Source organism: Girardinichthys multiradiatus, chromosome 24 (assembly GCF_021462225.1).
Source record: "Girardinichthys multiradiatus isolate DD_20200921_A chromosome 24, DD_fGirMul_XY1, whole genome shotgun sequence".
In the NCBI taxonomy this organism is placed as follows: Eukaryota; Metazoa; Chordata; class Actinopteri; order Cyprinodontiformes; family Goodeidae; genus Girardinichthys; species Girardinichthys multiradiatus.
The window spans coordinates 23,091,692-23,114,791 of record NC_061816.1 but is presented as its reverse complement, the minus strand read 5'-3'; the positions used below and the strand labels follow the sequence as shown (position 1 = coordinate 23,114,791).

Below are 23,100 nucleotides of genomic sequence, written 5' to 3'. Positions count from 1 at the left end.
AAGAGGACAAGTTGTTTTTTAATATTTTCCCAACACTCAATAAATTATGTAAGCACAATAAGTATGGACATTTTTACAGGGATTCAAATCTTACACGTTCAGAAGGTATGTTTATTTTACTTTAAACAGGTATGGCGTAATACTTGTGCCACCAACCCGAGCGCGCAGTGAGACTGATGTGAGCACATAAATCTATGTGAGCAAACAACAATTTGTGGTGTGTGTGTTTAAATCTCACACTGTGTTCTGGCACGCACTTATCCCCCGACAAATATGGCAAGCCAAAAGGGTCAAAAATCATTGTATAGTAATGAGTTGTTCTAATCTGTAAATAACGTGATGCACCATTTTTTACGTGCAAATGCATGGCGAGTCAGAACACGCGGTGCTGTAAAAACATGCGATCGTGTAAATAACGTGTGGTGGCGTTTTATGCATATATATATATATATATTTTATATGTATATACATTTATATATATTTTTATACATATTTTATCATCAAGAGGCTGTCCTATTATTGCTCAGCCACTAGATTTTAAGGAATTTTACCTAATACTACTCTTGCGCGTGTTATTTACGCTACCACACGTTCTGATAAGCAACGCGTTTGCACTTAAAAAATGGCGCATCCTGCTATTTACGGATTCGAACAACGCGTTAATATACGGATGATTTTTGACCCTTTTGGCTTGCCATACTCTCCTGCTCCAGTTGACTCAGTCTCTGTGCTCACAATTTGACAAAACATATGCAAATGAACCAAACCATTAGCCACTCACAAACAGGTATTTTTCATCCAATCAGAGTATTCCTCACGGTGGCCAACAGGTGGAATCGCGTAAAGCTACAAGTTCCCCCTACAAAACGAAATGCGCCAGACCACAAGGGGGAGTCAACCATAGACATTATATACATTATTACATTACATGCATATTACATGCTGTAGTCGCTGCCACATTGGATGGGTCTCTCCACACTAGGCTGGAATATGAGCCAATGGGAATAATAGGAAATCGCAGATGTTATGATCAATATATTATGTGATAGTGCTGTGTGCAAAACCAGAGGCAGGAGGTAAAATGAGTCCCTCTTGCTATAAGGAGCATATCTTGTATTGCACTGTTTCTTCTTGCTTATGTCCGTGTATTTTGGAACCTTTTTGTGTTCAGTCTTTTTCAGCTCATAGAGGTCTAAAATGGTATATGTATATATGTATGGCATGTTCTTGTTTTCAAGCTCTCCTTGTTCAGCTCTTAGTTGCTTTACCGTCCTGCACATAAATAATTTATTTCAAGGACACTAATTCTCACACTGATTTCTTCTCTCAAGAAACACGCAGTTATTTTGCACCCAGTAGATTTGTAGTGCATTAAGCAATCAGGGACTGTATTAGAGCAAAACATGCATTGCTGCACCTATCTCTTTCACCATTTGTTGTGTTTCATGTTGAATATTTGTATAAAAGACAGTTAATGTCTTTAAATAACTACAATTGCTAGGTGCTCTGGAGGTGTCTTGTTTTGCCTTAATCTTTTTGATAAAATGTTTTTTTTTTAAGGTATCTGCCAGTCATCAGCGTTGTTATCAACTTTTGTCATCAACTGTTGAGGGTGATTCCTGACCTGCTCCAAGTTCAGCGTTATGCCTACACATACCGCTTCAGTCAGGATCACTTGGAGCTTTTGTTCAATTGTGTCAGATCATCAGGTAGAATTTTCACATTTATAATTAGTCTTTTTAGTTTGTGGGCCAGACTGGATATCAGTATCATCTGGGTATTTTTTATACCTATACATCCCTAGATTACAGTATGTTTTAATGTGATAGACCTTTTCAGACACCAGTGCATATCTTTTTATAGCCCACCTGTAAGAAAGATTGGTTATACAGTTTCCTTACTTACCCTCATAAGATATGTATGTCAGGATCTGCGATTTTGGGTTTTTTGTTAGTTTACTAGCTATTCATTCTGGGTTCTTGTATTCATATGTTTGTTTACATTTTCCTGTAGATCTGTTCCCCTTGGTTTTGTTATTCAGTCTAGTTTTTGCTCAGTTCCTCATGTCCCTGCTTTCCTCCTGCTCATTAGTTTTACCTGACACATTCCCTCAGCCTCCGTGCAGCCTGGTCCGCACCTATTACACGTTTCCTCTGATTACCTGCCTCCATCTCTCATTGGTCCACACTTTTGCTAATAGGTTTAAATTACTTTTTTTCATTTATTGAGGGATTGCTGTAGATTGAGACATGTTGTGTCGCTTTTTGAGATCTTTCATCCTATTTGATGTTGTCAGACAGGTTTTATGGAGTTTTTGATTCTTTATGCCTGGCTGTGGTTAGTGAAATTAAAATCAGCTTTCCAAAAACCTCCAAAAAATGTGGTTTCTTTTCACATAGGACTAGGTTGTTTTTGATAACTTTTAATAAGTAAAATTATCATTTGAAAACTGCTTTTTGTATTTAGTCCAATTATCTCTGGTTTATATTCAAATCTTTGTAATGATCTGCAACATTTAAGAGTGACAAAAATGCAAAAACAGAAGACATCTGTAAGATACAAATACTTTCTCACTTTACATTTGGATAAGGCACTCCTTCAATGTTTTCTTGATTTCCAATTGTGCAAGGAATATATCAACTCTGGAAAACTGCAATGGTCACTTATCCTGTTGTATAGAAAACAAATGTTTGGAATTGAATGAAAGGCTTAAAGAGCTTTAATAACATCTTTGTAGTTGGAAAGCACCTTATGTGGACAAACGCTGGAGTCGATTTCCGTGGCAAATGTTTTTAATAATGATTAGGAGGGTTCATGAGAACAAGACTAAACGAAAACCTCTTAAACTACAGGTTCTAAAACTACTAAAACTCCACGGCGAACTGATCTGCGCTACTGTCTGAACACAATCCAGCCTTTCACTGAAATAAACGAACCCAAAACTGCTGTGTTCTCTGTCAGCTGAAACTGCTACCTCCCTGCACTTTCCAGCAGGCTCAGTCCACATCAGCCTGCAGTCTCCTAATCCACAGAACCCACATCACGGTCCACGGTCTGATGACAGTGAGCATGAAGCAGTCAGCCAAAAAAAGAAAGCTGATACAGAATATTAAATATAGCAGGCCGTTTAGGAGTACCAGCATGTGCATGATGTTGGAATTAAAACAGCATGACAGGTGTAATTAAAAAAACATTGTGTTCCTAATGCTGCTTAGAAGGTCAGATAAATCATATGATCTTCTATATGTCTTTGTCTCACCAGTTAACCTCATGTAAATGTGGAAGTACTGGAAAGAGAGATGAAAAACATTCTTAATATACAGTTAGGATACAAGGCTTTAGTATAAAAACGCAGAATTAGGAACAAGCCATGATGTCACAAGGGTGTTAATCTAAAGGTACAATGATAAGTTAAACCAGGAGTTGTCACAGCTGAAAGTCCTACTGAATAGACTGTTAGAATTTGTATTATGGCAAGAAAAAAGCAGTTAAGTAAAGAAAAATGAGTGGCCATCATTAGTTTAAGAAATTATGGTCAGTCAGTCCGAACAATTGGGAAAACTTTGAAAGTGTCCCCAAGTGCAGTCGCAAAAACCATCAAGCACTACAAAGAAACTGGCTCACATGAGGACCGCCCCAGGAAAGGAAGACCAAGTGTCAACTCTGCTGCGGACGATAAGTTCATCCGAGTCACCAGCCTCCAAAATCGCAGGTTAACATCTGCTCAGATTAGAGAAAAGGTCAATGCCACACAGAGTTCTAGCAGCAGACACATCTCTAGAACAACTGTTAAGAGGAGACTGTGTGAATCGGACCTTCATGGAAAATAGCTGCTAGGAAACCATTGCTGAGGACAGGCAACAAGCAGAAGAGACTTGTTTGGGCTAAAGAACACAAGGAATGGACATCAGACCAGTGGAAATCTGTGCTTTGGTCTGATGAGTCCAAGTTTGAGATCTTTGGTTCCAACCACCGTGTCTTTGTGCGGCGCAGAAGAGGTGAACAGATGGACTCTACATGCCTGGTTCCCACCGTGAAGCATGGAGGAGGAGGTGTGATGGTGTCGGTGTGCTTTGCTGGTGACACTGTTGGGGATTTATTCAAAATTGAAGCCATACTGAACCAGCATGGCAACCACAGCATCTTGCAGTGGCATGCTATTCCATCTGGTTTGCGTTTAGTTGGACCATCATTTATTTTTCAACAGGACAATGACCCCAAACACACCTCCAGGCTGTGTAAGGGCTATTTGACCAAGAAGGAGAGTGATGGGGTGCTGCGCCAGATGACCTGGCCTCCACAGTCACTGGACCTGAACCCAATCGAGATGGTTTGGGGTGAGCTGGACCGCAGAGTGAAGGCAAAAGGGCCAACAAGTGCTAAGCATCTCTGGGAACTCCTACAAGACTGTTGGAAAACCATTTCAGGTGACTACCACTTGAAGCTCATCAACAGAATGCCAAGAGTGTGTGGAGCAGTAATCAAAGCAAAAGGTGGCTACTTTGAAGAACCTAGAATATAAGACATATTTTCAGTTGTTTCACACTTTTTTGTTCAGTATATGATTCCACATGTGTTAATTCATAGTTTTGATGCCTTCAGTGTGAAGCTACAATATTCATATTCATGAAAATAAAGAAAACTCTTTGAATGAGAAGGTGTGTCCAAACTTTTGGTCTGTACTGTATAACACGAGTTTCATTTTCTGAGATGACTGACAAAAAATATTGCACTTTTACGCATTATCCAAATTATATTTAGATGTACCTGTAAGTTCAAAAGCATGGATTCAAGACCTATCCCAGAAAGAGAACAAATACGTGTGTTTTATGGAGTTTATACAAAATTCAATATGGAAGACTCACCATCACCTCCAGCTTCGTTTAATTACTCCTCTACGCGGCTCTGCTCCACCAATCAGCGTCAAGTCTGCATTTCTCCAATCATCCTTCAAGGCTTCTGCAGCTGAACTTTGACCCTCCTTCACCCCATCTCCACCATTTGCCTTCCAAACTCCTTCCATATGTCCTCAGGCCTCCACTCCACCACCAGGATCGGATACCAGGGGGGAAGACATCTCTAAATCTAACCCTAAGATGTTAATTCAAGCGCATGTCATTCTCAGCATTCACGTCTTCCACTGTGGTCTGAGCGCCAAAGAAATAAACATTCCCTAATAAACTTTTCTAATTGCATCCCTGTCTTCTCTTTGTGAGTCTTTCCAGGTTGAAATAACGTCAGACAAGATACAAAAGTAAGGACAACCAGTGAAATTCTCAGTCTTTTTCCTAATATATTTTAACATATTTAATTTAATTTTTGTTTTTATTCTGAAAAGGCAATAGGGTCATTAATGCATGTCAGCTTTTCTAACCTGATTGGCTATACTTCTGGCTACTGTTGCTACTGTGGGTTACGGTTAGCCCTAACCCTAATCCTGGCCTCTGTATGTCAGCTTCTGACAGGGTAACAAACTGTGGGAATTCCAAGTTGTCCAACCATAGTCTGGCAATGAAGGAATTCTTTAAAAAAAAAATCCTAGATTCAGATGGTGCTCTGCCACACCACCACAATGAAATCTGTTATTCTAATACGCACCTTGTCTGAAAATTTCATCCAAATCCGTTCATAACTTTTTGAGATAGTTTGCAAACAGACAGACAAACACCAACAAAAACATAACTTTCTAACTGGAGGTAAAAATTAGGGAATAAATGAAGACACCCTTACATTTATTCCCATTTACATATAGGAGTAACACATCAGAAGCACCTAATTGGAACATACAGTAGATACTCAGCTTTTTGAAGATGGTTAAACCTCAGACATGTAGTTTTCTGTGCTCCTATCTGCTGAAGTGACAATGAACAGTAAAAAAAAAAAAAAAAAACAAAGATCCTACGAGGTTCCTCAGGACCTCAGTAAGAGATTTAAAGAGGCTTCCAAACTTTTCAAACCAACTCTTTCACTATATGGAAGATTAGTTGTCAACGTTCCCAGGTCTGGTTGTCCAATCAAGCTCATCCTGAAAATAGATCCTGAGAGAAGTCATAAAAAAATCTCAACTGTCATCACAGGACCTCCTGCAGGTTCCTGCAAGTGTTGATATAAAAGTGCACGCCTCTACAATCAGAAAGAGACTGCGCAGATTTTAGTTTCCTGGGAGGTGAGCATGGTGGACACATTGCTCCTTAAGAAAAACATGAAGGCCAGACTGATGTTTGCCAAAGTGTTTAGACAAAGACCAGGACTTCAAAATTAATTTTCTTTAGATAGATGTGTCTAAAACTGAATTATCACCAGAAAAGAGGACATGTCTGGGATAAACCAAAAGAACCTCATTCCAACTCACCATCATAAAATCTGCCACGAATTCTGCCGTGTATCAGAGGGAAATGTTAGTCCAAATGTAAAAAAAAAAGAAAAGCTGAAGCAGAACTGGACTCTGCAACATGACAATGACCCAAAATGTTGTAATAAATCCACCAAGGACTGGCCAATCTTAGAGACTTGTCTTACTGAAGTTATTTCAGCCAGAGTGGGTAACACTAAGCAGAAGGGCGTGCTAACTTTTCCTCAGCTAAAAAACACGTTTTTTGTTTTTGTTTTATACATTTTCCGTAATGAATAAAATAAGGATGATTTTTTTGTCTTCTTATGCAATTAAACCTTTTTTTTCCTGAGCTAAAAGAAAGATTAGAAATTGGAATGTGAGGCTTTGAGGAGTTCTACTTTAATGGTGTCATAGCGCCCCCTGCTGAGAAAAAAAAGCTTCACTACTGTTTGTTTTCATTACTCAATAGAGGTGATGAAAGGTCCAAACTGTAAACAGATGACTTAGACGATATTTGCTAAAAGCGGCTGCACAGATGTTCCCAGTCAATGTTATCTACGATCATCAGCACTCTTTCCAGTTGGTGGACCTCTTGATGTTTTATCAGACTGAAGTGCCTCTTTTATATCTATCAGAGTCAGATTTTTGATTGTAAAGTAAAGCTGAAGTTGTTAATTCTTGTTAAGCCTATTTTTTCCTTTAATTCCACCATGTTGCAGAAAAAGAAATGCATTAGTGACATTTTAACTACAAGGCACCGTTAAATCCTGCATCATTCAGCTTTAAATACCAGCGTTCCTTCACATTAGCAAGAATATCTCTGTTGGTGTATTCCTGCAGTCAAACCGGAGTTTCAGTCTAAGCTGCAGTCGACCTCAGTACTGAAAGGATTCCCAATCTGCTTCTCCTGTTGCTTTACGATCCAACAGCACTAATTCTTGCAGGAAACATCTCTGACCGATTTATGGCACCTCATTCACTCTCAAGCCCTGAGAGCTGATCGCTACCCGTCGCTAGGGCAACCAGAACTGTTTGTAAACATTTCACTGGTTTCTTTTGGCTCCTTGGCGGAAACCCCTCCGGCCCAGGGTGCTGCTCTGTACAGTCATTCTTCTAAGCTCTGCAGATCTTTCCACGCTGTACACTAAAAACTACTGTTGAAAAGACCAATTCCTTTCCACAGTATTCATGTAACACTGTCACTATGCAGATTTATTTCATGTTAAAATCTCATCCTGCTGCCATTTACACAGTACATCTGAGTTAAGTTTCAGACAAACTAGTTATGTAGAGGTGAATCTCAATAAATTAGAATATCGTCAAAAAGTTAATTTATGTCAGCAATTCAATTTAAGAACTACCACTCATAAATAGATGTATTCCACACAGGGCGATTTTAGGTGTGCATCACTGTTAGTTTGGATGATTTTGGCTCACAGCCAAAGCAAATCCATAGTTCAGTTTCCGAAAAAAAATTATATTACATAAGAACAACAAACAAAGAAGCTGGCTGTTCACAGAAAGGTGTACACATGTATGTAAATGGAAAGTTGATAGGAAGAAAAAAACTGTGGTGAAAAACATGCACAAGGAATGTGGAAAACTGGTGCCTGGAGAGAATTGTGAGACAAAGCCCTTTCTAGGGATTGAGGTATTATTAGACAAGGTATGGACTGGCTCTGGGGTCACTGCTTCAACAGCCATTACACACCAGAACATGGATTTCACATTTTTATTTATTTGTTAAGCTACGTCTCAACCAGATATGATGACAGAAGCATCTTATCTGAGCTAAGGACAAACAGGACCGGAGCGCTGATCAGTTGTCCAAAGTTCTATGAATGTGGAGTCTGGGGAAGCAGTGAAGCTGTTTGAGGCCTTTAAATATTGCAGTGGAGTTCCATTGCTGATTAAGGTCCACAGCTTGTGCATTCCTGCCTCTCCAATGTCTGGCGTGAAGGAAAAATCCCAATATCTTCTCTTGGATAAATATGCATTTCTTCCTTACTCTAATGTTGCATCTGTCTCCATCAGTTTCTTGGAGACTCTCTACAAGACCAAATTACCAATAACAGCAAGCAACCATTGAAGAACAACTCTGGAACGCAAGTAGCATTGCTTCGGCCACATCCAAAGAATAAACACTTATTAACCATTGCACCTACTTGAACAAAATGTTGGCAGGGCAAATTGAATACATCCAGAAAAGTCTTAAAATGTTCCCAATCAAGCAAAGGAAAAGCTCTTGAACCATAAATTGTGGAAAAAAACACTGGAGATAGCTTTCAACATCCAGTGGCACCCAGAGCAGCACACTGGTTGCAAGGACAATGTCCCCATACAGTTCTGAAATAAGGTCCAAAAACTGAGCCAAGAGGAAAAGCTGGGATTTCTTGTCTCCGGCTTTATGACCTTTGTTGGCTCCAAATGCATTTGTGGTTTAATCGCCACTGACATTAAAATGAACGTACTCCAATCCTAATCTTGCTCTTCCTCTCTCAGCGCTTTGCTTTGCATTCATGAGAACACATTATCAATGACTGAATATTAATGTGCGTGGAGGAAAATGAAAATGCTTTGGCATTTTTCCTCCAGCAATATTTAGGAAACAGGTTTTTGATTAATGGATTTCAAACTAAGTGAATACATACACTGGAGACCAAGAGATAAAAAAAAAAGAATAGATGTTTGAAATTAGAGAAAAATGGCAGAACGTATAAACATTTATCAGTCTAAAATGTTAATGTGTGGTCTTTGAATAATTTTAAATTAGATGAAGGGTCTTTTGAGTCTTATTAATCAGGAATGTGAAGTTAAAAAGCCTGGTTTTGGAAATGCTTTGCATATCTGACTGGATCCACTGGAATTCCTAAAAGGTGAAAAAACATTGCAGAACCTATTCCAGCCACCTGAAAGCACTTTTTCCTCATCTGTGGACTCAAACACCAAAGTCATCTCGATATTATTATAAGTGCTGATTTAGTCAGCGCTTTGTGTACAAAGCTGCAGAATCCCATATGATCCTCCTGAGGATAGAATGCGTCTCCTGCATCTTTCCCTCCCTTCTCTTCCCTTTCCCTGACTCTCTTTGATCTGTGTTTCTCTTCCCCTCAATCATATTGACAGCAGCATGATGTCAGACCACAGGAATTTTCTCTAATTTGAGTTGCCTCTGTAAAGCCATGGGTGTGTACATGCATGCATATGTTCTTTGCATCTCTGCCCGCCAGCCCTGCAAAGCTGCTGTTTGTATTTGTGCATATGGAGAGGAATGAGTGGCACACCTTTTAAGAACAGCAAGCAGTGAACGGGCTCAGATCATTAGGGATAACTTATTGGTTTACTTGATGTAAAGCTAACATAGGTCAGGTGACATCTGGGAAAGACTTTTCTGTGGGCGATCGGGTGTGGTGCAGGTTTAGGTTGCAAGTCCCTGCAGTTACAGAAAATCTCCCAAATAACAAGCTTGAGTGCTTGTAGAAGAGCTCAGATGTGTGATAAAAATACTTGATGGTTATTCTAATAAGACTTTATAAGGGTTTTGCTAGTCTGCAGGCTGGCTCAGTGAGCTCTCTGTGTAAAAACCATTTGAAGGAATGAGCTATTTGACCTGCTAGCTTGCTGGAGAAACCTTGGTGGTCTCCGCTAGATGAGCCAAAATGCCAAATGTTTCCAGTAACAGATTTGCTTTTGGCTTCGGACGTCATTTAAATGCTTAATGTGAGGACAAGGTAACGGAAGGACCTTAGGGAGGAGAGAGACTAGGAAACAGTGCTTATGAACAAATAGCAAATATGTTTTTATTAATATCAAATTTTTACAATAACAAAAAGCTGTCTGCCTTTGTGTATGGCAGTGTTGATACATGACTTTAGCTTCAAACACTTATGTACTCATGATATAATGCACAGATGTGATGATATGAACATGTTGTGATTAGTTGTTGAGGTTCTGCAGGAAGCATTAATCGATTTATCAGTACTGCTACTCACACTAGTTGTAGCATTCTTCATAATTTCATTCTGTCACAGTGACGAAAAATAGACATCCATTAAATATTTAGCTTTTTCTGGAGAACATGTATTAATGTCTCGTCTCATCGTGTTATCTTGTGGGTAAAAACAGATTTAATTACACATAAACCACAAAATATAAGCTGTTTCTAAAGATATAAACAAAAGTATGTTTTCTGGTTCAGGAGAAAGTTAAGACCCACTCCCCATTAGCTGGCTGAAATAACCTTAGTGAAATACTTCTTGTAGCTATCTGAGGAAGATTTGTCAGCTGGGAGATGCTAGAGGGGTTGCTTGCATGCACAGCTCATTTTTAATGGATTTAATGGTATGTTTTGGTCCAGGGTTCAGTTCTGTTTCAGCTTTCATTTTCATGCATTTTACTAATGCAACCTCTGATATGTCATATTATTTAGGGAGAGGTGACCAGGTCCTGCTGCAGCAAAACGCCCCCAAATCATGACAATTCTGGCCCTATGCCAAGCAATTGACGAAAGGTTCTTTTTTTAGAATGCTGTATTTGGCTTTTGCAAAAACATTTGCTGTTCTCGAGTCAACATGATACAGTTTTAGAATTATCTTTCAACAGAACATTCTTCCAGAACTTCTTTTTTTTTCCTTGCACACCTCCCATGAAAGTGAAACCTGTGCAGTCTCAGTCTGATAGTACAGGCATGGACCTTCATAGCAATAGAAGCAAAGGCCTGCTGTAGGTTGTTAAGGGTTGTTGGAGACTTCTTTTAGCATCCTTGTGGTCTGCTTTGAGAGTGAACTTGGGTGCATGGTCAGACATAGGAATTTTGGCAATTGTTTAAAATTCCCTCCACCTGTAGGCTATTTTCCATACAGTGGAATGACTGATTTTAAACTCTTTAAATCCTTTTCTGGACTCACAAGCTGGTACAATCTTCTCACAGAAGGCCTTTAAAAGCTCTTAGACTCCTACAATGGTGTTCACGCTGACTTCTACAGTGAGGAGCACATCAGGCCAAGCATTAGACGTAGTTGTTTAAAATGTTGAGTAATGATGTTCTAATGATGTGACGGTATTAGCCTAGGAAATTGTATTTTCGGTATTGCTAAATATCTTAGAGAAACACAGGGTGGGATAGGGTGTCCTTTTTCTTTCATGTGACTGAATTTAATTTTTTGCACAAATGAAGATTTAAAATTAATTTTAAAACAGTATTACTAACTATTGAAATGTTATTACAGTGTCCAGTAAAACAGTTTCACCCCTATAACAGCAAATTATGATGAACAACCTAAAACGTATTTATAGGAAAATAAGCACTATGTTGGGTTTGACTTGGCATGTGTCTTTGTATGGTGTATTATTTGACTTCTGTAGTCCATTTTGTAATTGTGTGATGTAGCTTTTGAACATAGAAAACAAGACAAAAGGAACTAGTGGTAGAATTAATGAGTGAACAAATGTGTTTAAAAGAAGAGGCTAGCAAAGAATAAATAGGACAGCAAGGAGGATGAATTAGATGGCATTGTCAGGAGACCGGGTGCGCATAAAAGAGAGATGTTGGCAAAGCAAAGGAAGAAGGTGATCGCATGTTTTATCTGTGTTTGGACACAAAGGAAGGGGAAAAGGAATTGTACAGAATGGCAAGACAGAAAGCTTGAGGATGTGCAGCAGGTAAGAGTGATTACAGATGCAGGGGACTTGACCTTTAAACCACCATCCTTATTAGTGTAATGTTACTAGAGAAAGTGTACTGGTACCCTGTTTTAAAAACAAAGTTGGTGTGCAGATTTTTGGTGATATATACATGTATACAAGTATTCATGGATAAAGATGATGAGCTATATACCATGAAGAAACAGAAAAAAAGGAAACTAGGTTAAGAAGATGATAGATATGAAGCAACAATTTGAATTCATTCTGAGAAAAAATACCACAGATGGAACATTTTGAAGGCTTTGATTGAGAGGTGTACCGTAGGTCAGAAGGGGTTTTGCTGAACTTCGTGGCTCTGGAGAAATCAGTTGATTGGGTTCCAACAGAGGAAGTGAGGTGAGTGAGTCAGGAGTGGCAGAAAATTATGTTGTTGTTGGACAAATAGAAGAACGGTTAGACAGCAGTGAGGTGTGAGGGATGTGTGACACAGTTGAGACTTGGATTACCTCAGTGGTCCACTGTGAGTCCCTTCTTGTTTGCAATGGCAATACACAGATTGACATGTGAGGTCAGAAGGGTGCCCCTGTAGACCACAATGTTTCGCAGACGACATTGTGCTCTGCAGTGAGACTGGCGAGGCCACAGAAAGAGAGCCCAGACAGGGGAGAAGAGGAACCAAACTGAGTAGGATTAAGGGGAGACAGGATTAACAAAAGCAAAGCAAGCAGTAGATATAATGAAGATGGATGCTTTTAAGTACCAGGGGTCCAAAGTAACGGGTGTTATGGAATAGAGGTGAAGATGAGAGTGCAGGCAGAGTGTGGATAGAGGCGACCGTTAGGGGAAATTTGTGACATAACCATAGCTTCATGATTAAAAAGCACTGAAACTATTGATCAAGACCAACTTTAAAAGAATACAATAAAATAAAATAAATAAGTGGTGACTCAAAACATTTGCAGCTGGGAGGCAGTGCTATGTATTTTATTTTATTTTTTTTCCATTGCTTTCCTTATAAACTGCATGCAACCAAATCTGCTCCAAAATGAACATTGGACTACAAATGAAATCAAAAATGATACGTGCATAAATCTTTCCTTGGCCCATAGAATCCATATTGTCTAAATGATTGCATTTAGACAATATTCCTTTTTCCAGCTCTGACTTTGGTGCAGTAGGGTTTTCTGTTTTTGACTAAATCTTTATATTGTGCTGCAAATCATGGCTTTCAATGGTATGTGCTTTAGCAGGACATGTGGTTTGTGTGTCCACACAAAAAATGAAAATGATTGCTGAAAGCTGTCATTAGAGTCTATGTTTTAACACAAGCCACAATGTTTTTCTAAAGTTGACATGTCGTTTTTATTGCTTTAGTTTAAAAATAGTAGTTTGTAAGAAGCAAAACAGCAACAAAAAGAAGTAATAAAAGTGAGAAGTGGAATCTAAAAATGACAGGTCAAAGTGATGTTCTTTTCAAACATGACCAGCTGGTAGAGGTCTTGAACTTTTTTGTTCTGACTGCCAGTTGTGCAACTCAATCACCCATTTATATTAATTCTACCTTTGTGTTTAATCATGGTTTTGCTTGACAGATTCTTTTCATCGTTCTGTTTTCATAAAACGAGCAGCCAAGTCTGTTGCGTAAGATCAGAGTACCTGTTCTTCATAACATCACCTTTTGGCACAGATTCCTCCTCATAATAAAACACAAGCAGAGTTTATTCTAGGTGCTCAAAACTGGTTGGAAGGGATTTGTGACAAGAGAAAGCTCAGTTAAGTCATCTTTGGCAGTTTTATACAAGTCACACACTAATTCATGCCATTATTGTAAGGACCTGAGTTGGAAACCATGATAAATAATTATTACAAGAAAAGGTACGAACAGGATTACTGTAGTTTGACATCTGTGTAACGCCGGGACTTCAACTGGAATGCATGTTTAATAAGGTTTTTGATGAATGGGAAGCTTTCTGAGAAATCAAAACATTATTTGTCATAGAGACAGACAGAAATCGGGTCTCTGACAGTAAGATACATTTAAAACAGCCAGACAAATTGCTGTAAGTCATCTCACAGTGCCATCCATAAGTATCGGAATTGGCAAGGTAGAGATCTGAAGCAGTAAAATAACTTCATATTTTATTGGAGTAGCATATTGTTAGTGGAAATATACAAAAAAAAAAAAAAAAAACAACATTTAATTTAAACACAGTGACACACTTTATGGTATCACTGCTATTAGAAGTTTGTTCCACCCTCTTTTGGCTCATTTCACAAAGTTGGGGCATATAAAGAGAGGACTTTCCATTCATTCCTCTTTGCACAATTTCTCTAGCTCACCCAAATTTCTTTTGAAGTCCACATAACAGGTTTTCTGCAGGATTTAGGTCAGTGGACAGAACTGACAATGGGAAAAGGTTTTATCTGGTGAAATGTTGCCGTAGATTTCAGTGATTCAGAACAGGCCGATCCTAAGCACTTGAACTGAAGGCAACTGGACATCTTGTCTTGCTGCCCAAAGACAATTCATCTCTCATCCAATGATAAAAACCCAATGATGAGTCATTTTCAGTTATCCTAGTATTTCAAAGAGTTCAGGAAGTTGTGCACTCTAAAACAGTTCCCAGGGTCTTTAGAGGAGAATCAGACCCACAGTATCACATATCCTCCACCGTACTTTATAGTTGGCAATTAATAGCTTCTCCACACGTTCATTCTTTTTTACACCAGACCAATCAGTTGGGTTTGTTACCACACATGGTAGTTATATCTGACTAAAGCTCAAGGATCCAGCAGAGCTTAACAAATTCCAGACATTTATGTTTGTGATGGCTTTTTTTTAAATTTATATAATTGCTAACCAACCAGTTAGCATGTAGTGAGCATTTAGTTGTAGTGAACTTTTCCTTACCATTTAATTCAATGTCCATGGTGGCAACATCATCTTGGTTCCTCATTCAGTTGTGTTTGTTCCAGTTCAAGTTATTTTAAACTTTTTAAATATTGTTCTGACTTTCCATATAAGAAGGTTTATTCAAGTAGCTACTTTCTTGTCGCCATTTGCTGACTAATGAAGATCAGCACTTACTATGTTCTCTTGTTTTTCTTATTTTGAAGCGAGACTGAGAGGAATTGGCCTCTGTGTCTAAGTCATATTTATATCACTGGGAAACAGGAAGTCTGGGAGTACAGATTAAAAGATAATGTTTTGGGTGTTGCAGGTCTTTCCACAGATGGTAGCTAATTAACCATGTTCTCATGGTTAATATTCACACACCCTCTAATCTCATAACAGTAACAATGTGGCCGAAACATATGTAAACACAAACACGTAGTGTTTCCCATCTAATCATAAAGAGGAAGTTCTGGCAGACATCTCTAAACAGGATCTTTTTATACCTCATCAGTACCTTCATTTAGTTCCTTTCACATTTTGCACCTCTCAATTATTTAGATTTGGAGTCTGTTGGTGCAAAATTGCTAACAGATGATACAATTTCTTAAAAAGTAACAACATATGGTTTGATCACATCAAATAGCATCTAGTCAAACTCAGCCTGATCAGAATTAACAGCTGATCAGTTTCTCTCAGGTTTTGGATGAAAATATCTGTAATCGCTGTGTGTTAATGTTGGTAATCTAATACAGTGGGTGTATTATGTGTAATTTAGATGTCTACTTTTTTCCAAATCTTCAAAGGGAAAGTCTCTGAAGAAAATCACATTATCTTCGACAATGACAAAGTGAGACAAGAGTTCCTCAAATTATTTTTGGAGTTTTTTTCCAGGAATACAAATCAGCACAGCTGGCTGGTGTTCCTGGTTCCGTCAGATTTCTTCCAAGTCGCCCTAAAAGTAATAATAATAATGATCACAAAAATCAGGACCATAACATAACACAGCAGAAATACGACGCTGAGCTCAAAAGCCGTTTAGTTGAGATCCCTCCACAACAGCGTGGGACGAATTTGTGGCAATCTCCACGTCCCCTCTGTGAACCTTTTTATGAGCTATGTGATGCATTTCTGATCCATCTTGGAGATTTTACAGATATGTGATACTTAAACATGTAGGAACCCCAGTGGGCCTGCATCACACATCTGTGACCATTGATTTGTTGCAGGGTTTCGGCTTAAATATGCATGCTCTCGCTCAGTACCATTAAAGGTACCTTTGTGTCGAGGTGAACATCTGCTTGTTTGTTGCATCATAGGTTTACAACATGTCACGGATGACTCCGATGACTCTCAGGACAAATTGTACAGCATCCTCAGACATACACACATATGCTGAGCAGTCTCTGTATTGTCTGTAGCCCAGATCTCTGAGTAATCCAAATCGGAGCCCGTCTTGGACAGCAGGGAATTACCTCAGCCCTGAATCATGTGGCGCCTCGCCGAGAGTGTGCACAATGCAATCAGCCAGCCATCTTTCTTGCCTCTAAACTGTCAAAGGGCCTCACACAGAGGCTGGACATTCACCGTTCAGGTCTCCAACATGTTGCTTCTATGTGCCAATTAGACCGTTTCAAGCAAACTAACTAAAATTATTTGCTGTTCCATTAAATTTCTTCTCTTAGGCAGCTAATTATTAGAAAAATGGCCAAACAGAGTGCAACGATGGCCTACTTGTCTTTATTTTTATTGCATGACTATCTTTCCAGGTTATATATTAATCAGAGATTTGGAAACCATTTTATATTGTCTGATAGATGATGGTTATGATGGTGATGTAATGCTATCAGGCAGATTATTTCCTGCAGAAATGAGTCTCAGCATGCTTTTGTTTCACTCTATCTTTTGGAGATGTTTACCTTAGCTTAGTGTGAACGTTGAGCGAGTAATAAATGACCTGGCAAAGCAGCTTACAGTTTCTTTTCCCTGTGAGAGCCGAGCTTACAGAATTTATCTGTTTGCCTCGGCCCGATTTATTGCAGTCAGTTGTTTCTGTGCTCTCCAAACAGAAAAACACTCCAATGAGTTTTTATTTATAGCCCATAAAACATCTACACTGATGTTAACCCTTTTAGTGACTAGCTCCATCACCCTGCCTATAATTGGAGAGCTAAAGCACCTTTTTTCTAAATCTATATATTAAAATGTCCACACAGTGAATTAAAAGGCATAAACATTTCGTTTCTCACTGTCTGACATTAAATCTGCATCTAAATCTACACACATTTCTCAGTTTTTGTTAGAAATGTATTTTAAACTGTGTGACTTTCATTTTTTTCTTCCACCAGCTTCTCACAATATCTTCCTGGAATTTTGGCCCATTCCTCCAGAATTGGTGTAACTAGGTCAGGCTTGTGGGCCACCTTGCTGATAAAAACATTTACACCTTTGTCCATAATTTTTCTATGGGACTGATTTCAGGGCTTTTGATGGTCACTCCAAAACACTGACCTTGCTGTCCTTTAGCCACTTTGTAGCTAACCTGGTGGTATGCTGTGGGGCATAATGCAGTTGAAAGACCTATTTGTGCCCAAGCTTTGACTTACTGTCTCATGTTTTGCTGACTCTACTGTGGCTTTTTGTCTTGCTTTTGGAGCAGCTTATTGCTGTGTGAGTGGCCTTTCAGGCATGTTGGTACAGGTCACTCCTATCACTTTCACCCAGCATCTGATTTTCTACTCATCTGGGGTTTGGCCATTTCTCCCCACATGTTCAGTAACAATAAAACAGTAGATCTCAGTAATAAAACTGTGAAGATCTAGTTAGCACGTCTCTTTAGTGTTTAAATGACTAGAAATTAACTAATAAATTCCTGAAATAATGCATAATTCAAATAAAATTATTAGAGTATAAGGAAAACATTGGCATGAAGTGGCACATGGAATGTTTCAGGAATAATGGGAAGACTGAAAGACTGTTAAAATAGTTCAAATTGGTGTTAGATATCATCTAAAAATGGATCATAACACACATTGAGCCTTTTAGTAATTGGATCGTAAGTATTTCACCTCATTTTAATTTCCCATTTTGTCTCCATTGTTGGTTATTTAAGTATAAGTAACAGGTAACTGGTCACAGACAGTGCATGGAGCAGCAGTTTGATCTTTAAATTTGGTGTTCATCTACAGGTAACATGCGCTCCCGCAGCAACAGTCTAGAGGACGTAGCAAAGGTCAAACAGGCACAGCAGCATAACATGGACACACGGAAGCGATCTTCAGAGCGAGATGAGCCCTCTGGAAGAGCAGAACGTCGCAGTCGACGCCGAGAGCCACCGGATGACACTGCCACCATTGAGTGGAATCACAAAATAGCTAAAAACAGCAGCAGCGCTGGTGGAAGAACCAACAGCAGCAGTGCTGCGAAGGGCAGTCGACGGGAGAAGGGCAGGGACCTTTCCAGGGATGACCTGGTCTTTCTCCTGAGCTTGCTGGAAGGAGAGCTACAGGTAATTCAAACTGTGCAAGTAATTGGCCAGTTCATATTAAGCCAAGCGTCCTGCAGACATGGCACTGACCCCAGTCGGACATGGATATAGGAGTCAAACATGCTGGCTTAGTGGGCAGTGGTTACAGGCGGCTAACAGCTGAACCTACTTCCTGTCATTCCAGCCTCAGATCCAACAATTTGCTTGCAGGTTTCAGTAGAGATATAAAGAGCCTATTATGAGACAGAAGACAGAAGCACCTGCTGCAAACCTTCCAACTCAAATAAAACGCTGTTAGTTGCAGTGTATATATATAGACATTGCAACTAACAGCGCAGTTAGTGTATATATATATATATATATATATATATATATATACATATATATATATGTACACATGTACATACAGGGGTTAGACAATGAAACTGAAACACCTGGTTTTAGACCACAATAATTTATTAGTATGGTGTAGGGCCTCCTTTTGCGGCCAATACAGCGTCAATTCGTTTTGGGAATGAGATATAACAGTCCTGCACAGTGGTCAGAGGGATTTTAAGCCATTCTTCTTGCAGGATAGTGGCCAGGTCACTACGTGATACTGGTGGAGGAAAACGTTTCTTGACTCGCTCCTCCAAAACACCCCAAAGTGGCTCAATAATATTTAGATCTGGTGACTGTGCAGGCCATGGGAGATGTTCAACTTCACTTTCATGTTCATCAAACCAATCTTTCACCAGTCTTGCTGTGTGTATTGGTGCATTGTCATCCTGATACACGGCACCGCCTTCAGGATACAATGTTTGAACCATTGGATGCACATGGTCCTCAAGAATGGTTCGGTAGTCCTTGGCAGTGATGGGACCATCTAGCACAAGTATTGGGCCAAGGGAATGCTATGATATGGCAGCCCAAACCATCACTGATCCACCCCCATGCTTCACTCTGGGCATGCAACAGTCTGGGTGGTATGCTTCTTTGGGGCTTCTCCACACCGTAACTCTCCCGGATGTGGGGAAAACAGTAAAGGTGGACTCATCAGAGAACAATACATGTTTCACATTGTCCACAGCCCAAGATTTGCGCTCCTTGCACCATTGAAACCGACGTTTGGCATTGGCATGAGTGACCAAAGGTTTGGCTATAGCAGCCCGGCCGTGTATATTGACCCTGTGGAGCTCCCGACGGACAGTTCTGGTGGAAACAGGAGAGTTGAGGTGCACATTTAATTCTGCCGTGATTTGGGCAGCCGTGGTTTTATGTTTTTTTTAATACAATCCGGGTTAGTACCCCTGAACATCCCTTTCAGACAGCTTCCTCTTGCGTCCACAGTTAATCCTGTTGGATGTGGTTCGTCCTTCTTGGTGGTATGCTGACATTACCCTGGATACCGTGGCTCTTGATACATCACAAAGACTTGCTGTCTTGGTCACAGATGCGCCAGCAAGACGTGCACCAACAATTTGTCCTCTTTTGAACTCTGGTATGTCACCCATAATGTTGTGTGCATTTCAATATTTTGAGCAAAACTGTGCTCTTACCCTGCTAATGGAACCTTCACACTCTGCTCTTACTGGTGCAATGTACAATCAATGAAGACTGGCTACCAGGCTGGTCCAATTTAACCATGAAACCTCCCACACTAAAATGACAGGTATTTCAGTTTCATTGTCCAATCCCTGTATATGTATACAAATATTTGAGAACTCTGCTTGGACTTGAGAAAGTCCATCAAAATTATAATTTGTACACCCAGTTGTTGCTTTTAGAAATCATTAAAGTTATTTGTATATAACCATTCCACCCATGAAATAGAGCTCATCAATTGCATCATTAAAATACCCAAATTTATATATGATTTGTGCCCATAATGAGCATATGTAAACTGGTACTTCTCTTGTTGGTTGTTGTAAATCTGCTGAAGTTTCATGCTGCATGGCAAAGGTCAATCACAGTGACCACAATCACTTTCTACTCCGATCACAGGCCAGGGATGAGGTGATCACAGTACTGAAGGCAGAGAAAATTGACTTAGCGCTGTTGGAAGCCAAATATGGGTTTGTCACACCCCAGAAAGTCCTACAGGCCCTGCAGAGAGACGCCATCCAGGGAAAGTCTGATGTCTTCCAGGAAGACATCTACGAGAAACCGATGGTAGAGGTAATGGCAGTTCTTAGTCAAACATCTTAACCAACAAACCAACAATAATGGCTACCAAATAACTGTCAAATGGTTGGAGAAACATATGACCAAGATGTTCTTTGTGTGCTCATGACACAGCTGGATAAGTTAGTGGAGAAGCAGAGGGGGACCCATCGGCGGATGCTGGAGCAGTTGCTGATGGTGGAGCAGGCACACAAGCAGGCTCTGTATAAGCTGGAGGATGAGAAGAGGAACCACGGAGAGTTCATGAGGAAGAGCGATGAGTTCACCAACCTGCTGGAGCAGGAGCGTGAGAGGTCAGTGACAAACTTCTTTGTAGTAATTTCATAGGCGGTTGCATGTGAAGAGTTGGATATAAAAAGCCTGACCACCAATGCTGAACCATGCAAAGACTGAATGTAGCCTTCAGGTTTGGCATCCAACTGAAGCCACAATTATAGTTGAAGCATATTTTTTTTCTAAAGCAGTATCTGTCGCCTCTAAGTGGCTCACTGTTGCTGTGGTATGACTATCTTTATGTTGTTTTTAGCATTCTGACTGACACCATGGCCTTTAGGTGTAAACTTGAGATAAAACCTTTCCAACGCTCTTAAGATTTGAATGCATCATTTGTCATCACAATCCTTGTGACCTGATACATTGTCCACATTAAACCAATGTATTTTGTTAAGAAAAAACAAGGGAAATCCCCTTTAAAAACCATTACTGCCCATTGCCATGACTGGGCGCAGGTCTTTTACCTTTTATTGAATAAACCTGAGGCAAAAGTTGTTTCTGGAGATGCGCCAGTCTGTGAGGGTGGAAGGCTGCAGATTTGTTTTATAGATAATTTAGGTCTAAAGCTTAAATATACAACTAGGTTTTACATTTACAGCTCTGCTTTATAGTGGCACTGTGAATATTTCAGAAGCAGAGTGAATTACCAGACTTCTTGGAAAACAAAAACCGGCATGTCCGCATCAGTGAAGCTCAGAGGCAGCAGCAGCTCAGGGTGAAGGACAGTTGAGGATGAAATTGCTAAATCTGCGGTTTTTTAATGGGCCATGACGCAACTTTCCAAACTAACTGAGATAATAACAATATAGTGAGGCTGGTTGATCTTGCAATTTTATAATCCAGTTTCCTTTACTTCCCGTGAGACCACGGTAAAGCTTGATTGCTCTGGAGATGAACTTTCTGGTTAGTTTAAAAGGTTAATGTCAGTTATTTTAGGCATTCATCATCCAATCTGGTTTGCATTTGTGGTTTTGTGCAAAAATGCAAACCATGTTCATGTATTCACCCCTGGGGATGATTTGTTCTCCTCTTGGTAGCTTCATCTACATCGTTAGGTAGCTTTACATCAGTTTTAGCTGGCGGCAGAAGTTATAATATCGCAAATTGTCACACTGATCAACAAAATCTGTTTAATGTTGCCAAACAAGAAGGAGGCTGAAAAATATATGGCTTGAAATGCTATCTGGCTACAATGACAATAAGAATCTTAAGAGGAGCTAATATGAGGCTTCAAACCCAAGAATTCAGTATCATCTGTCAAGCATAGAGTAGGTAGAATCATGATGAGTGCACTGGTGTCTTTGTAATAATATAGATGGAGGACTGCCTACAGATTATTCAACTTCACCACAAATCAACATTCAGATGATGGAAACAGGGGCACAGTTAGGTGCTCCAACAGGTCAGCTTTCCCAAAAACAAACTGCTATTGGAATGGAAAAAGCAGCTCAAAATTAAGCTTCTAGAACCTCATGTCACAAAGAAAGCTGCTTCCAAACGGTGCTCTATTTATTGCTTCCTCAGCAATATCACCTATAATTTAATACACTAACCCAGCACTGCACAGCACATACACAGATAGAAAAACAAATGTACTGTTGGCAATTAGTTTCATAATGGAAACACAGCTGAAAGATGGCCTGTGACCCATTTCGGACATTAACAGTATTTGAGTTGGACCAGGAGGTGCTGTGACAGTCTGCGCTTTGTCGGGAAGGAAGCGCTGCCTGCACAGGCCTGAGCTAATTACTGTGTTAGAAAAGGGGAAACATTCATTCAACTTGGGGGAGAGCAGAAAAGGAACAAAATGGCTCTGAGAATAATCCATAAAACTGACAAAGTTTATTTATTTATTTCAGTGATGAGTCTCTCAGCAGTGCATGTTCATTGGAAGCAAATTGAATTGAGTGCATGGGGTCCCAGGTCATAGATTAAGATCAAATTGTACAAATGGTTGTATGTCATTGCCTTATTCTCTTTGGTTTACCCAGCAGGTCCTCACATAACTTATTTACACCAATAACACCAATAAGTTATACTGTATGGTGAAGATGTGGGGGTTTGTGGGTCTTTTTCTGCGTCATACATTACCAGCCATGGGACAGTTGGGGGCAGCAGCACGACATGCTGAATATTTATCACAGTTTATTATCGTTTACATAGTTTTTATGACTCCCCAATTTTCAAGGAAATATGTGTGTATTATTTTGCTATTACATCAAAACTAGAATATATCATCAGGATTGTTCATCGCTACAAATAAGGCTAGCACCCAAAAATCCTACATCAGCCTCCTTCTGTTAGCCT

The 23,100-nt window shown here is 39.7% G+C and overlaps 1 protein-coding gene across 1 annotated transcript in view; it reads left to right on the top strand.

The window, feature by feature from the left end:
* filip1l (filamin A interacting protein 1-like) overlaps nt 1-23,100 on the top strand; it is a 105,429-nt gene that overhangs the window by 17,086 nt on the left and 65,243 nt on the right. Inside the window, exons 2-4 of the mRNA XM_047355428.1 lie at nt 18,059-18,378; nt 20,341-20,514; nt 20,635-20,813. Of these exons, the coding sequence (XP_047211384.1) occupies nt 18,064-18,378; nt 20,341-20,514; nt 20,635-20,813 (668 nt within the window). The 5' untranslated portion in view covers nt 18,059-18,063. The remainder of the gene's footprint in view (nt 1-18,058; nt 18,379-20,340; nt 20,515-20,634; nt 20,814-23,100) is intronic.